The sequence below is a fragment of the Cataglyphis hispanica genome, chromosome 16 (assembly GCF_021464435.1).
Source record: "Cataglyphis hispanica isolate Lineage 1 chromosome 16, ULB_Chis1_1.0, whole genome shotgun sequence".
Lineage (NCBI taxonomy): Eukaryota > Metazoa > Arthropoda > Insecta > Hymenoptera > Formicidae > Cataglyphis > Cataglyphis hispanica.
The window spans coordinates 5,004,557-5,019,601 of NC_065969.1; the positions used below are offsets into that span (position 1 = coordinate 5,004,557).

A 15,045-nucleotide genomic window follows, 5' to 3' on the forward strand; every position below is an offset into this window, starting at 1 on the left:
AATGTATGTTGATTTCTCGCATCGTGAAGAAATGTAGCGATCATTTTGGCATATGAATATTATCGAGATTTAAACTCATGGAAATTATACTAATTGATTTCGAATCTTCCTAACAGAAGTCATTTTAGATTTTACTACGTTGACTCGATATAACTCGCACAATGCATGATCTTGATTGACCATATCAATCTTCGATCTCAGAATTTTTTAGATCATCGATCGCGCACGTCCAGATCCGATCCATTCGTCGCACTCGCGATCAGATTCGGCGAACGAAAGTGTCGCAGACAACACCGATATACTTTTCTCTCGCATCATTTCCATTTTTCTCTAGTAATTATAACAGAATCGATGATAAAACGCTGAAGTGGATATGGTCGCGTCGTGTCAGACGCGATCCACGCGCCAGTATTGCTTGATGTATATTGCTTGCGGATGAGAGACGATGATGGCAAGGATACCGGGACAATCGTCACTGACAATCATCAGTCAAATTCCGCATGGTCGATTCGCGATCTTGTCCTTGATAGAGCCAGCAGCTGATCTCACCTCGCAGTCGGTGCATCTTTCTTTACCGACGGCGATGCGTGGTCGCAGAATCCTCTCGCTGGACCACAAAGATCTCCTTCTCGCCCGAATATCGAGGCCTGGCGTCTCTCGATCGACGATCCTCGAATTACGCAATCGCGTGTGATTGGCACCACGCTCTCCGCAGACGTGTCACTGTCACGATAACGACGCGATATCTCCGTATAGGCAGCATCGCGAGAGCACGCACGAGGGTAGAGGCGTCTCGGGAGGCATCCCCCGGACGATCGAAACTACCCCTAGAAGCTCGGAGATGCCTGCTCAGTTTGCGTCTGCGTACAACTCCGAAGCTACTATCGAAGCAACGGGGCGCGCCAATTTCTCATTCATTTTGTTAAATGCTTATTTTTACGAGCCTTGCCGATAGATCGTTGCTTCGTCTTTTATCTCGTCCCGGTATATATATATATATATATATATATATATATATATATATATATGTATAAAATCTCTGTACACTTTCACGTCGATATTTTATTAATATTGGAAAACCGCGAAGCGAGAGGGGAGGGAAAAGAGAGCGCGCAGCCGCGTATGTCTCGTTTTATTTATACGACAAGTGTTTATCTCGATATCTCACATCGATGTCTCATATTTTTTATTAATAATAAGGAAAACACGATGTACACACGATGTATGAAAGATTGTATTGAGGAGGAAAGATTCATTCTTTTTATTTATATCTCGCAAAGCATTTTCTCGATAATATTATAAATAAGAGCGACGGGATACATAATCCTTTTTTATTTCTATGATCCTATTTTCGTCCTAATTCTTGCGCGTGCATTTCTTGCACAATTATACTTCTACCCGTCGTAAATAATGTTTATGACAGATGGTTACGTCCTATGTGTCGGAAGAATTGTGTTCTTCGAAAGCAGCAATCGAATCGAATAAGGAGAAACCCGCGATTCTCGCTAATTTATTGAATTTCCTGAGACAAGTGTTTCGCGATGTTACTATAACATAACGAATATACGTTTCCTTCTATAACTATTATTTTCTACAAATGCGTTTTATAACGGAGCGGCACTTGCGTAACGAATTCTTACCAGGTGCTGTGGTTCAACATGAAAGACGATATTTTGCAATAAGACCATTACGACGAAAACGTAATTTTCTAAACTTTCTCGACCGCATGTAAGAATTTGAATCCTCCTTCAACACTTCGGAATTTATTATGAATGTTTATATCAAGATTTTATTAAATAAATATAGTACATATATAGCTTTACATAGAGAAAAACTGTTTGATAATACTGTGACTGTCATCAGTTAAACTTGATTACACGATAATATACATAAACGTTGATCACACGGTAAATTATCAAAGTAGATCGAAGTCGGATATCGTCAGACACGCCTTCGCCTATTTGCCTTTTTCTCTTTAGAATATATTACGTTATTCTTTCTCTCAACAATATACATTGGATTTCTTGCTGTATCCCCGACAAAGGACATAAAAATATCTTGCATCGTCTTGTAAAACGATATCCGCGTCGATGAAAGGTATATATTTATATTTATAGTATAACGGTCAGAATGAGCAGCCATGCACGGTGCGAACATCCTCTTCGACATCTTACACGAAATATGGTGACGAAATATTATCTTTTACTTGAAACATCAAAATATATTATTATTATGAAATATAAAAAGCGAGGTATACGTTTATTCATCCACACGTGTGGTGTTACGTATATATAATGAAAATATATATATATATATATATATATATATATATATATCATATATTTTATTCTCTATATTTATATATTTATATATATTTATTAGATTTTCAAATCCTTAAGTATTATTTGATAATTGTACCATATTTAATAATTGACGTATCACATCAATCGTGTATCGCTGCTTTCTTTATCTTGTCGAGATGCAGGACTAATCCTTTCTTCGCTCTTACAAGGCGACAAAGATTTTTATTTCACTCGCGACTACGTATTCGTATCTCATTCATTGACGAATTTTTACTTTAATCTTCTAGTAAATGTGTGATAAGAAATAAAATCGGTTTATGTTAATGTTTATCTCCTTGAAGGGTTAAGTGACAATAAATATGGAGATTAATAAATCGTATTACCTGTCAAAACGCATTTTCTGTGCTAGAGAGACTAAAATATATCTGAAATCTATCATTATTAAGAAATAGACTGGAAAAAGATAAAAAGCAAACTAAAGGAAATATTTATGTAAGAATTAATTAAGCTGTAAAATTTGCAAGATAATAAAAAAAAAACAACATTTATATAAATAATTCTAGCGATCTATATAAATAGTAATATATATTTTTACGTAATCTAATTTTTAATATTGCAAAAAATATAATTAGTAAAAAAATTGAAGTGCATTTAAATGTATCAAGACAAACACTACTTCTTCTTGCAAACATATCATAAAGCGTGTGCCCTTGCTAAATTTTAATATTATTGTTACGAATTAAATTAAATTATCTAATTATTAAATATAATCATTCTATTTACATGTTATTCAGACTATCCTGTTAATGTACATGCCCCGTGATTTTTTGAAATACAATATATCGAGATCGTAATAACGCTAAATAAAAACGATGGCTCTTTCGCGTATATTTATTATTATATGTTTCTCAATCATTCCTCTGTCAATCCCATTATCGACATATTGGTACGAACTGTCACACGCCTTAAACAATATTAGCGTATATTTTCCCCGTCAGTATTGAAACTTGCATCAAATTAATTGTACATAAGACGAAAGTGAATCGCGACAAATGCTTATATTACCGTCATCCTTTTCATTATCGCACTTGTATGCACGATAAATGGAAAGAAGAAAATATAGAGAGCTATACGTTAAAATTTACATTTTAACGTAAAAAAACTGCTCATTTTTTTCAGTGACTCGTCTAATAATAAAAAAGCATATTTATGTTATATTGTTTCTATATGATTTTAAGTAATTTTTTGGTGTAACTTCTCTTAGAATTTTTTACTTAATATCTCACTATGTGTGCCCGTAAAAACGCAGGACTCTTTCTGCGAAAATTTTTTCGAATATGAATACTTCACATTTGATCCCTTGTAAACATCTTAAAAAATATAATTTCGCACAGCCGCGCGCAAGATGCTGCGTCCGCATCCGGAACGTACAAATCCAATTGTTCACTTCAATTGCACCAACACCATGAAATAGGTTACTACGGCTCCCAACACCTGTAAAATTGTATTAAAGAAATGCAAGGTTTCGAAGAAATGTTGCAAATTCGATAGAAAGGTATTAATTAACGGGAAAAGATATAATTAAGAAATAAAAATTTCTTAATCTCACCGAAGCAAAGAGATCTAGAGACACCGTGAAGAATTTCGCCCCTGATATTGACATAGCTTTCTGACACTGTTGACACACGATCTGCACGAAGGTCTTAGCTTCCTCCGATCCATCGTACCAGTGGCAAGAATAAGCCGCTTCCATCACCGAAGTGCTCTGCGCAAAGATTTTAATTACTTGGCGAAAATTAATTCTGGACTCATAGCGATTTCTTTAAAAAATTAAAAGTTTAAAAGTAAATTTTTTTTTTACGTTTTATCCTGTAATTTATATTACATTTTTTTTCAAATATATATATATATATATATATATATATATATATATATATATAATTTTATTCTTAAATTTTAGAAAATATTAAATTTTTTTATTTACGTACCTCCTCTATCAAGCGATTTCCAAATATGCAAAACAAGAAGACTTGGCCAAACGTATAGAGTATATAGCCGATCGTGGATGCCGCGTAAACATTTATACCGTTCACCTGTAGCATTTAAGACTCAAACGTATTAATATGAATTTTTAATTCTTATATGTTCGGATATGTTCGAGTTTGCATTAACCTCATCGACTTTGCATTTGCTTTACTAATTTATACGATCGATAAGTAATTTGTTGAGGACCTTGAAAAAAAATCTGACCGAACAACGACGCTCACCTTTGTCGCTTGATAGGCGAGTAACGTCAAAGTAATGGTTGTCGTCAGCATGTGAAGTAGAAGCGCGAAACCATAAGCGTCTCCGACTGCGGTGACCAATCTATGTGTAAAATAATTATTATTATCATTAGATGCTAATTAATCGATTGTTAAACGGCTATCTACGAATAACTGATGCCGTCATTAAGAGCCGTTGACAAATGGGCTTATCAAAGATTTATTCATAATATCCGTTCTCTGTCATTCATAGGCACGCCACCCTTGATATTCATACTAAACTAAGTGATTAGAACTAAGTTGAACAACGACGAACAAATGTCTTTCGCATTTCACCGCGATATTATATCCTATTTCACTGACCGTTCGTCAAGTTAACGCTGTTCCATGTAAGTGAATGATCGATATGTCGAAACACCTTGAAGAAAATGCGATAGTCTATACCGTGTCATGCTGAGGTCATCGCTATCATAAAAAGACAAATCTGTAAAACGTATGCAAGTACGTTCAACATTTTTAAAAATTATTCTTTGTGTGAAAACTCCTGAAATTCTTGAAATTCTAAATTATATAAATATTCATAGTAGAAGCATACTAGAAAAATTTTTCATTTCCTTAGATTACTTATTGTTACTTTAACCTATAGGACATGACCTCCGTTGCGGTCATTATATATTACTTCCGATATATGCGATGATGACACATATCTCTAGTGTTTGAATAATAATTTTTATAACGATTTTGAGATTGATTCGTAACTTTTTTAAAAATTATGTTGTGATTATTGATAATAAAAGAATTAATATTAAAACAGAAAAATAAAAACGAGATTAATATTAATATTTAAAACGAACTCTCTCTTGTGATAGTTAAGGCACCTGTGAGAGACACATCTCGATATTTAGAATGTCGAAATTATGTCAATAGAGATTAATTTATCAACAAAGATACGTTAAAAAATAAAATAATAGAATTTATCTACATCGACAAATTTAAATCTCGCTGTCATGCGAGGGTGGAATGATTTGTCCGATATACAATAAAACGGGCGCGAAACGTTATCTGAAAGGTCGCAGCTTTTTGTGGACAAAAATCTGTCATCGCATCGCGCGTGGCGTGAACCACGTGTGCGCATTCACGTACACGTGAACGTCCTCCCCCCCGTGAAACCCATAGTCCGTACTACACACGACCCCTGTTGCGGTCAATATCGCGCTTTCTTAGAAATAAATACTTCATCACCGTGGGAACACGCGCATCCCCTGCGCCAATCGACGAGTGGCTCCGGCACCCGCGCGAACCCACAGGAACACGACGTCCGCTCGCGTCGCTTCTCGAGGAGCAATTTTGCGTTACACCGATCGTGCATTTCGTATACGAAATTTTATATACGAAATTTTACAAAGTACGATATACTTTAAAAGAAAAATATACATGTTTTGTTTTGATAGAATTGTGGTATGAGACGATTCAACATTATCGAGTATCGTATATAAAACTGAAAATAGACTGCTATTCGAACTGCATTTTATTTATGCTTAAGAAACGTGCAACGTCGACAATCCTAATTGATATTGATTTTTTTTTTTTTTTATTAAACAGGTTGCTTTATTTTCAAAATTGCAAAGTTTAACGAGTGGCTTTGATGCGTTAAAAGGTCACGATTTTTCAATTAACTTTGACGAAATCTAACTGTATATTGAAATGCAATTATTTTGCGAACATTCTCATATCATATTTGATAAACTTTTTGTTTATCATTTGTGTAGGTAATACTTTATATGTGTACGATAAAATAGTATTATAGTTACAATCAATAATGTGTTGTTAAAATACCGTGAAACTACCGAAACAAATATTAGAAGTTTTATAAATTTTGAAAAGAGTAAATCTGGTTGTAATAATTACATTAATATGTTAAAGTAAAAAGTTATAATTTTGTAATATTTTTTATTTAGAATTATTTTCTCATTATTATTTTTTTCTTCTCATCTCTTCTATTCTCCGATCAAAATTATAAAATTTTAATTTTATTAGGATGGTTTCAGGTTAGCGTAAAATTAAAATAAAATTAAAATATATCAAATATTAAATATTTAATGTATCAAACGTATATTAAAATATTTACGATTTAATCGCACGTTTGATAACTTTGTTACATCCGCTTCTTCATAATTGAGGGGGGTAGCACATCTGGGGTCAATATGATGCCTCTATATACTAAATACTTTATACATGGCGGGAAGACGTGCAATTTATACAAGATTCTGGGTCACTAGTTCACTCAAGATGCAGATGACTTTCAAAGAAATGATCCGTCGTTGGCTCATAAAGTAGAAGAATCGCATGAATTAACTATATGTCTTCAGTAGGTAAGTAGAGTACGGGGGCGACTTTTGCATCTCTCATCATGCTATTCGAATATTGAATCTTTTATCTCGCACTTTTATCTTGACGCGATTTATCCCCTGCCATTCCTCTTATTATATAATACATTAAAATAATGAAGAAACTCTGACATCGTTTGACAGTTAAGGACTTGTCAGATGAATCTAAGTTTAACGGACTCACCTGACAATATGCTTGTGTCTTTCCACCCAATACTTGATGGCACTCCTCACGAGCATTTCCTGCTTTTTCGTTAACCCGTTCGGTCCTACGCCGCCGTTGAAGTTCATCCCGGCAGTCGGCCGGAAGGTTGCCGTGAAATCCTGCCGATTGCTGTATATGTTACGAAGATCGAGATCTAGCATGCTGTCGCCTTGGGGAGGTGCTGGTAATTGAGACTGAGTATTCTCCGATTCGCGAAGATGATCCGCGCTACCGGCCTGTATGCACAAAAAAAAAAGAATCGTTTGCATGTAAATTCGATAAAAAAATGTAATCATGGTTTAGATACGAATCTTTTAGACCATTGCGTTGTTTAATTGATTTTTTCTATATTCCTTTATAGATAATTTAAATAATAAAAATTGTCTATTACACGCCATAATGCATTAAGTAAGAGAAAAATTTTATACTGGTTTATATTGATTGAAATTATAATTCGAATCTCGAAAAATTAATTTTTTAGACTTTATACATTAATCTAGATTATATTTCAAATGAAATATTATATTAGAAAAAATTCAGAAATTCTGTAGAAATTCGGTATACCTTGAAGAGCTCACTGCTATTAGGAACCACGGTGTCCAAAGTTGCGCTCAACTCCATGAGAGGTTTCATGATATGCTTCAGATGCTGCAGCTGTTCGCAGGCAAATAGCAACCATGAGCAGAATAGTACATCCAACGAATTGGCGTTAATAAGCATGAAGAGCACCCAATAAAATTGATATATGAGTACCAACACGTGCTTTATCCCGCTACTGGCATCGAACGGATAGAACGAACGGACCAATAGTTGTGGTAACTACATATATGAAAAAGAGTAAATTTTATAAATTATATAAATGGAATAAAATCAGATAAAAAAAACGTAATTGTTGTACGTGATTTATTTATCTATTATTGTGTACAACATACGCGTCGTATATAAAAAAAAATAAAAAAATATTTGAAAATATTTTAATTATATACCATGTGTGATTTATATCTTAATTGTATATAAAATTGAATTAGAAATAACTGAAGTAACATTATCATTAAAATCGATTTTTAAATTTGAATTGGAAAATAATTTGTTATGAATCTGAATCATTTACCTCGATAATCGTCGTCTCATTCGTGACTGGATCTACGATTTTTCTGATCGGATGCTCGAAGAAGGTAAGAATGGTCCATGCTATCGCGCTGAGCACGGTGGTAGCGCCGACTAAGAAGAGCAACAGCCTCATCTTTTTCAAAGCGATTGCGTGGTATCTGGCATTGCTTTCGGCAAAGAGCGGATGCGTATTTGGATTGTTCCATATTCCCCACACTTTGTAGAAATATTTGCTTCTCACGGCAAAGTAGATGATCTTGACGATGCTGTGCGTGAAGAAGAGGAGAGTGATCGTGTTGGCCGTGAGATCATCGACATCGGCGCTCTCGATTATCAGATTCACAGCGCACAGACCGAATTGCAACAGCAACAGGAACAGATTCACCTAGAAAGAATAGTGATGGCCGCATGTTTTCGGATGACTCACAAATATTTGAAGGCGAATAAAATATAATATTGCTTTCCATGATTATCAATTAAACTTGTAAGCTAAATATCTCGATAATTCGGTTTGATCGAATGAGAATGAAACTTTGTGAATACATTTATGCAGGAACATGCGAAATACATGATATATATTATACTTACGCAGCAATACACTTTATGCAAGTACTTGGACGAATTGTCATCATAATAATTGAATACGAAGTGTCCGAACATCTTCATGACCCTTATGTTGGGCATTAGATCGGCCACAAGGCCCTGCTGCTGCTTCATCTTCATCATCTGCGATCGGATCATTTTTACAATTTATTAGCAACTCTACAGCTAGCGTTTGTATTAACGCGCATATTGTGACTTGTATCACAAGATCACTTCTAGATATACATAAAGTAATGCATACGAAATTTTCAAAACAATTTTTTTCCGCGTAAAAACATACATTGTTAATTTTTTAATGTTTAAAATGTCGCAAATTTACTCTAAAGAATTTCACGAAGGTACTTTCGATATTTTAGACAGATTTCTAAGAAACAGTGCAATGAGATTTAGCGAAGGCTTTGACGATTTTTTAGACATTTGCACATAATTACTTTTGCTTTACAGAAAATACAAGCGTCTAATAATTGATTGAGAAATACTCTAGAATTTTATTTTTAAAGGGTTTTTAATACATCTTTTTAATTTTGATTTTATTCGGAAATCATCTCTTTCGTCCTACCTTGATAGCTTCGATGTATCCAAGCTGACGAGGAAAGGGCTCGTTTCGGTTTTGGGTAAATTATGACGCGGCTTTCAGCGCCTCGCGATTACGTTGCAACAATCGTGCCAGATATACGAGAAGAACGAAGAAGAGTAAACTAACTAGCCGGCCCCCCATCAGTCGTCGTTTTGCGATAGATCTTCGTTGTTTGCGAAAAATAGTCTCTTCAGCCGAGTCGTAGATACTCTCTGTTTCTGTTCGTCTTCTTTCAATCCCTCTGTCCACTGTTACCGCCACCACTCTATCGGAAAGAAACCCCTTCCAACAGGGTAGGTACCAAACGTGGACCAATCGGGGCTTGGTAACTAGGTAGCAGGGCGCTTTGTCATGCGCTACACGACGTTTCTCCTACGCCATATCGTTTCTTACATCAACCCCAACAATGGTACAAGGGTCTATAATCTTCTTAATAATTCAGACCGCACGCTGTCATGTGCTCCATGCAGTTTTCAACACAAAGAAAGTTTTAACGAAGAAAAACATTCTAAAAGTTCCAAGATGCCTTAGAGCAGCAACTGGTGAAACGAAGCTTCCGCTTATCAAACATTACCGTATCCTCGATCTTATCTGAAATCCTTTTAGAACACTGCCAGAATATTTTGCGTACTACAATCTTTGAACTTGCGTACTAAGATCTTTGAACTTGCTCGCATTAACCCCTTCTACTTTTGATACGATATTGATATTTTTCCCTTAGTATAGTTTTGTTAAGCTCTTACACATCTCAAATACGTATCTTGTAAACAAAATTTGATGACAATCTATTTTTCTTTATCTGTTTAATAATATTTATAATATTTCTCATGTGTGATAATCGAGTTTAATTTTAATCATAAATTTTAGACAAGATTACGCAATCCATATTTTTCCCTAGAAATTATTCAATATAAATCAATAAATTTATTTATCTTTTTTTTTTAATATATACGATACAAAATTTCTGTAAATGTAAAAAAGATTTACACGCTCAAATCCTTACAAACGCGAGTGGCAATTTAAAGTATCGTCATCATGTACGTAAGTCGAAGTTAGTCGATGAAGATAAATGATTCGTACGTAAAGTGCGGATGCATATGAAATGAATGACGTAAAACAAATAGTATAAATCAGCCGAGCGTAGTTCACCTGACCTATGTAAGTCTCAACATTTAAATATGTCACATATCGACTTGAAACGGGGGGTCGCGCCGCAACTTACGAGCATGGATCGTAAGTCGCTAATACTTTATTATTTAGGTCGATAGTTCTCACCCCAATATGATGATACGATGATCCGTTAATTATACTCATTAGGAATTCTTGTCCACGAAAAATGGAATTACGTTTATAAGATTCTCAATATCAAATGTTTAACGCGAAAATTTCGCGCATAGCATATCTAAATTAGCTATAATATAAAGATTGCTTCGTTTTTTTTGTTTGAATTCATCGCGAATTCAGTAAACTAAATAATTTGAATTATTATCAAAGTACATATTTACATACTTAAAAATTAGGTAAAAAACTGAATTTAGCGATAATTATTTAAAAAATAAAAAAGTTTGCAAATAGCTTATAGCATATTTTGATTATCGCATAAATCATAATTCATTTGGTTGTTCAGGCAACCGATTTTGTTGATTAGCAACAGCGAGGAGCGAGGCCTAGTTATATTTTTAAGAAGAAAAGGATAACATATCTTTTCACATAGCAATTACCGAGAACGAACGAGGAATTCAGAAGCAAAAAAATTCACATTAACTTTCCTTTTTTTTTGTGCTTTCTTAGATTTTGTCAGAAATCGATTGCACGAAAGTGAGCGGTATGTACATTCTAAATTACGTACGCAATAAGGAAATTCATATAATTGTCGCTAAATTGAGCATCTTAATAACGACGTTAAATTAATTCGATTCATATAGTAGAAGGCACCATGTTTTATCTTGGTATCTGTGCGGTGCTGTGGTCGGCGATGACATGTTCTCTTGGATTCACGATGGATCGTTCAGGTATCCGACATTAATCTTTGCTCTCGTCTTTGCTTCGTTATAGTCATATTTGTGATTATAATTGAGAACAAGGAAATACAAAGTGCATTAATTACACAAATCACAATTATCTAGTTGATTCTCGACTTCGTTCTTGGGGACTTGCTACCTCAGATCACATTTTTATGTCTCATAATGTTTTTCCTTCCCTTTTTTTCGAGAGAGAACACAGTATAAGAACGTCTAATGTGTTTCTTTTAAATGCATTTTCCTCAGAAAAAATCTGCTGTTATTACATAGTTATATTGACTAGTGATTTATACACTTCATCTGCAGCACTTGTGCCGCCCACGTGGGACATGGCACCGTCCTTGGACACTTATCAAAGGGTCGACTCTGCTTTGAACGGCAAGACGCAGGTAACAAGTACAACGGACAGAATATTGCAAGCAGCGGATGCGAAAGTGTCGGCAAAACTGACGGAGGAAATAGCGGATAATCAGATACGCGACAAGAGAGTGACAATTGAGAGTACAGAGATCGGGATGAAGCTCGTCAATAACACGACATCGACATCGACAATGAGAAATGATGCGCCTCATTTCTCTGAAGCAAACACTAATGTTATTATTCCACTAAATGTCATTCTACTTTTGATCGACGAGAGGGATGAGAATGTAGAAGGGGAAGAAAAAAAGTGGGAGGACTATTGGAAGGACAAATTACCGTTCGCGATAGAAGGATTTCTTCAAGTACTCCCTTAATTATATTACCCATTTTCTAAGTAATTAAATATAAAATAAACCATAAATAATTAGATTTCACTTCTCATAATATCACTTTTCTACATTTTACAATAATTAGAACAAAATTTATAATTTATAATTTATTTTTGTAATATTATTATTAAAATTTATAATATTTCTAGTAATAATATATTTAAATATTATTAATTTATAATGAGAGCAAAGAATTTATATTTTAAAAATATAATAACCCACAAATCAATCAAATGATCAAAAAGATTTATTTTTAGATTGGATTTAAGAATCTGATAGAATTATAATATTCAATTTCTACAATTTAAATATTTGTATTATGGGAAATTGATATCAATGTTTTTATTCATATTTTATAATTTGAATCTGAGATTTAAATTACAAGTACAAAATTAATGTTTGATTGGATCTTTTTATATATATGTATAAATATTTATATATATTATATATAATTACATCATTAGAGATGCAATAATAAGATAGTGACTGATGGTATCTCCTTGGATGCATTGATATCTGAAAATAAAGAAAAAGATTGCTATTGCGAGCATATTCTTCGTTCCAAGATCGGAGAATTGTTGTCTTGGGCGAGACAAGCGAGAGGAATGACAACAGGTTTAAGAGTCTTATTTATCAAATAATAAAAAATTTATTACCAAAAAAGTGTATATTTGTAAAATATATATTTTAGAAAATGTTTTATTAAATATTAGATCTTAAATAATATAATGTTTACATTTTTTATATCTCGAGTATTTAACAAACCATCGATTATAGACGCAGTTTTCGGTAGCAACTTCTCCATCCCGTTCTTTCCTAGACACGAATTTGATGTATCTAACAACAGCAATGTAAAGTTAGAACTACAGGAGAACAAGCACGAGTTTAACAACGCTTGGCAAATCATCGATCTCAGTGACCAACCAAAATCTGTTCCTTCTTTGATTACAGCTGATTCTAAAACAGAGGGTGAGTCAAGATAGAACGATCAAAGAAACGAATAGATAAAAATAAAAATCTTCTTATAAGTTTTGTTAATATTTGTACGAAAAGTTAAGATTTTTTTAATACATTGTCTATAAATAATTCTAAAAAAAAGTATAAAAGAAATAAAATTAAATAATTGAATAAAATATTAATTTCGATGATTTCAACAAAAAGTTCTAAGCATAAAATTAAGCAATAAATGAAACTTTATAATTTTGCTTAATTTATAAAGAAAAATACAAAATTATAAATTAATTTTTTTAATTTTAGAGATGAATCACGACAGTATGTGGAATGTTTTTGATGTATTCTCCAAAATTGGAATAGCAATCTTCCGATCTCTGCTCGAATCGTTGAGTAGAAATCATGGTACATTCGAAGACGATTTTTCATTGCACAGATCGTTTCCTCTTAAGCCAATTGTTACTAATTTAATCGAAAATACTATCAAAAAGCTCAAGTCTATTCCAAATCACAATGGTTACATGTTAATCGCTATCGTGCCGAAAAGCGAACAAGCTGCCATCATCGATCTTATGCAACACGAAGTAATCCTTGTTTTATTGAATATTAATAAATTTATCTCTAAATCTGGACAATTTCAAAAAATATAATATATTTGTCTTTATATTTCAATAATTATTAGAATATCTACATCAGATATATTAACTACGTGCAAGAGTAATATAAATATCGTAAATAAAATAATAAAGAACATATTTTTTCCTACATGTTAAAAAGAACTCTTACAGACATATGTATTCATTATTATTTCCCCGATCGATGCAGATTTCTCCGAAAGATACTCTCTTAGTTATGATGCAAATCTGTGCCGGGAATAAGACATCTGTACCGTTGCTTGTACAAGGACCGAATAATGAAATTCTTCGGGAAGTAGTAACGATCGAGGAACTTCCGATGATGATTAAAAAAGCGATCACGAGCAATTATCACGGTTCAGGATACACAGATAAAAAGAAGCGCAATATTCCGATTGTCTCACATCTGCCGATCGAGATTTTCTCGCGAGAACTGCTAATGCGGAAACGAGTTACCAAAGATAAGGATGCCGTTGAAAAACTGGTAAGGCAAACTGGCTGTCATTATAATAAATAATAATAATGTTTATTAAGTAAAAACTGTTATGATACGACAAGTTTGATGTTTTTGTTTGGAACTTGTAACGCTCGTCCATAACTTGTTTTCTCGCAGAATAATATGTATTGAAAATATAGATATACATAACACTATTATTGTTTATTGTTTATGTATATATATAAACTTAGTAGTAAATTGAACACGAGTAAATTGACTGAGATTAACATTAAAATAAGTTTGCGTCGATTTTATTTTTAATCTTTTATCGATGAAGATCATTTGTAATAAAAATTGCCATCGAGAAAGAATTATTGTAATTCTACAAAGATTTATTTCAAAAATCTGATTTCAATCCCTTATTCTCCTGAACATGAATACGAGTGTTTTGTGTCTTGTATCTTTTTCTTAGGATACTGTAAGCACCGTAAAGACAACAATTACTGAGAAAGGGAAATAACTCAGAAGCTCGACTTCGTCCAAGCAATGTCATGTCATGTGGCCTCGCTACAGCGCTTGTCAGTGTCGCGGTCGTCACCATTGCCATTTAAGTTTCTTCGAGCGAGATGTAATTTTTATTTATATTTCTCTTTACTCCTTTTCTCTATATTTATATGCAAGAAAACGCCGATCTCTCTATCAAGAATGCCAATCGAAAATTTCGATAATCTTTTCTTTTATAAAAGAAATAGCAAGAAAGAGAAGGAAATATATTGTTCATGAGAGAGAAAAGGCGCGTTCGGA

General features: G+C 33.5%; 2 protein-coding genes and 1 long non-coding RNA gene across 3 annotated transcripts; 1 reads left to right on the forward strand and 2 right to left on the reverse strand.

The window, feature by feature from the left end:
- Positions 1 to 1,762: 1,762 nt before the first annotated feature.
- LOC126855417 (odorant receptor coreceptor) lies at positions 1,763 to 9,847 on the reverse strand. Its single transcript, XM_050603044.1, has 9 exons — positions 9,432 to 9,847; positions 8,858 to 8,995; positions 8,271 to 8,654; positions 7,724 to 7,978; positions 7,139 to 7,395; positions 4,571 to 4,670; positions 4,292 to 4,396; positions 3,913 to 4,068; positions 1,763 to 3,797 (listed from the first exon to the last, which is right to left on the reverse strand). The coding sequence occupies exons 2-9, from the start codon at positions 8,993 to 8,995 to the stop codon at positions 3,747 to 3,749; spliced, it is 1,446 nt and encodes a 481-aa protein (XP_050459001.1). The 5' UTR covers positions 9,432 to 9,847; the 3' UTR covers positions 1,763 to 3,746.
- Positions 9,848 to 11,385: 1,538 nt separating this feature from the next.
- LOC126855426 (uncharacterized) lies at positions 11,386 to 14,780 on the forward strand. Its single transcript, XM_050603057.1, has 6 exons — positions 11,386 to 11,461; positions 11,777 to 11,848; positions 12,997 to 13,188; positions 13,477 to 13,754; positions 13,996 to 14,289; positions 14,714 to 14,780. Exons 1-6 carry the CDS (start codon positions 11,386 to 11,388, stop codon positions 14,759 to 14,761), a joined length of 960 nt encoding a protein of 319 aa, XP_050459014.1. The 3' UTR covers positions 14,762 to 14,780.
- On the reverse strand, positions 12,617 to 14,098 carry LOC126855427 (uncharacterized). Its single transcript, XR_007688232.1, has 3 exons — positions 13,957 to 14,098; positions 12,985 to 13,176; positions 12,617 to 12,735 (listed from the first exon to the last, which is right to left on the reverse strand). It is a non-coding gene; the product is annotated as an uncharacterized LOC126855427 (long non-coding RNA).
- Positions 14,781 to 15,045: the final 265 nt, after the last annotated feature.

What these genes read in the sequence shown, in the direction of transcription:
- LOC126855417 (XM_050603044.1), bottom strand. Translation starts at nt 8,995, where the DNA reads ATGATGAAGATGAAGCAGCAGCAGGGCCTTGTGGCCGATCTAATGCCC. An exon ending in ATGAGACGACGATTATCGAG is followed by an intron (nt 7,979 to 8,270) that starts GTAAATGATTCA and finishes TCATATATGTAG; the next exon opens with TTACCACAACTATTGGTCCG. An exon ending in ATAGCAGTGAGCTCTTCAAG is followed by an intron (nt 7,396 to 7,723) that starts GTATACCGAATT and finishes TTGTGCATACAG; the next exon opens with GCCGGTAGCGCGGATCATCT.
- LOC126855426 (XM_050603057.1), top strand. Translation starts at nt 11,386, where the DNA reads ATGTTTTATCTTGGTATCTGTGCGGTGCTGTGGTCGGCGATGACATGT. An exon ending in ATTCACGATGGATCGTTCAG is followed by an intron (nt 11,462 to 11,776) that starts GTATCCGACATT and finishes CTTCATCTGCAG; the next exon opens with CACTTGTGCCGCCCACGTGG. An exon ending in TCGATCTTATGCAACACGAA is followed by an intron (nt 13,755 to 13,995) that starts GTAATCCTTGTT and finishes CGATCGATGCAG; the next exon opens with ATTTCTCCGAAAGATACTCT.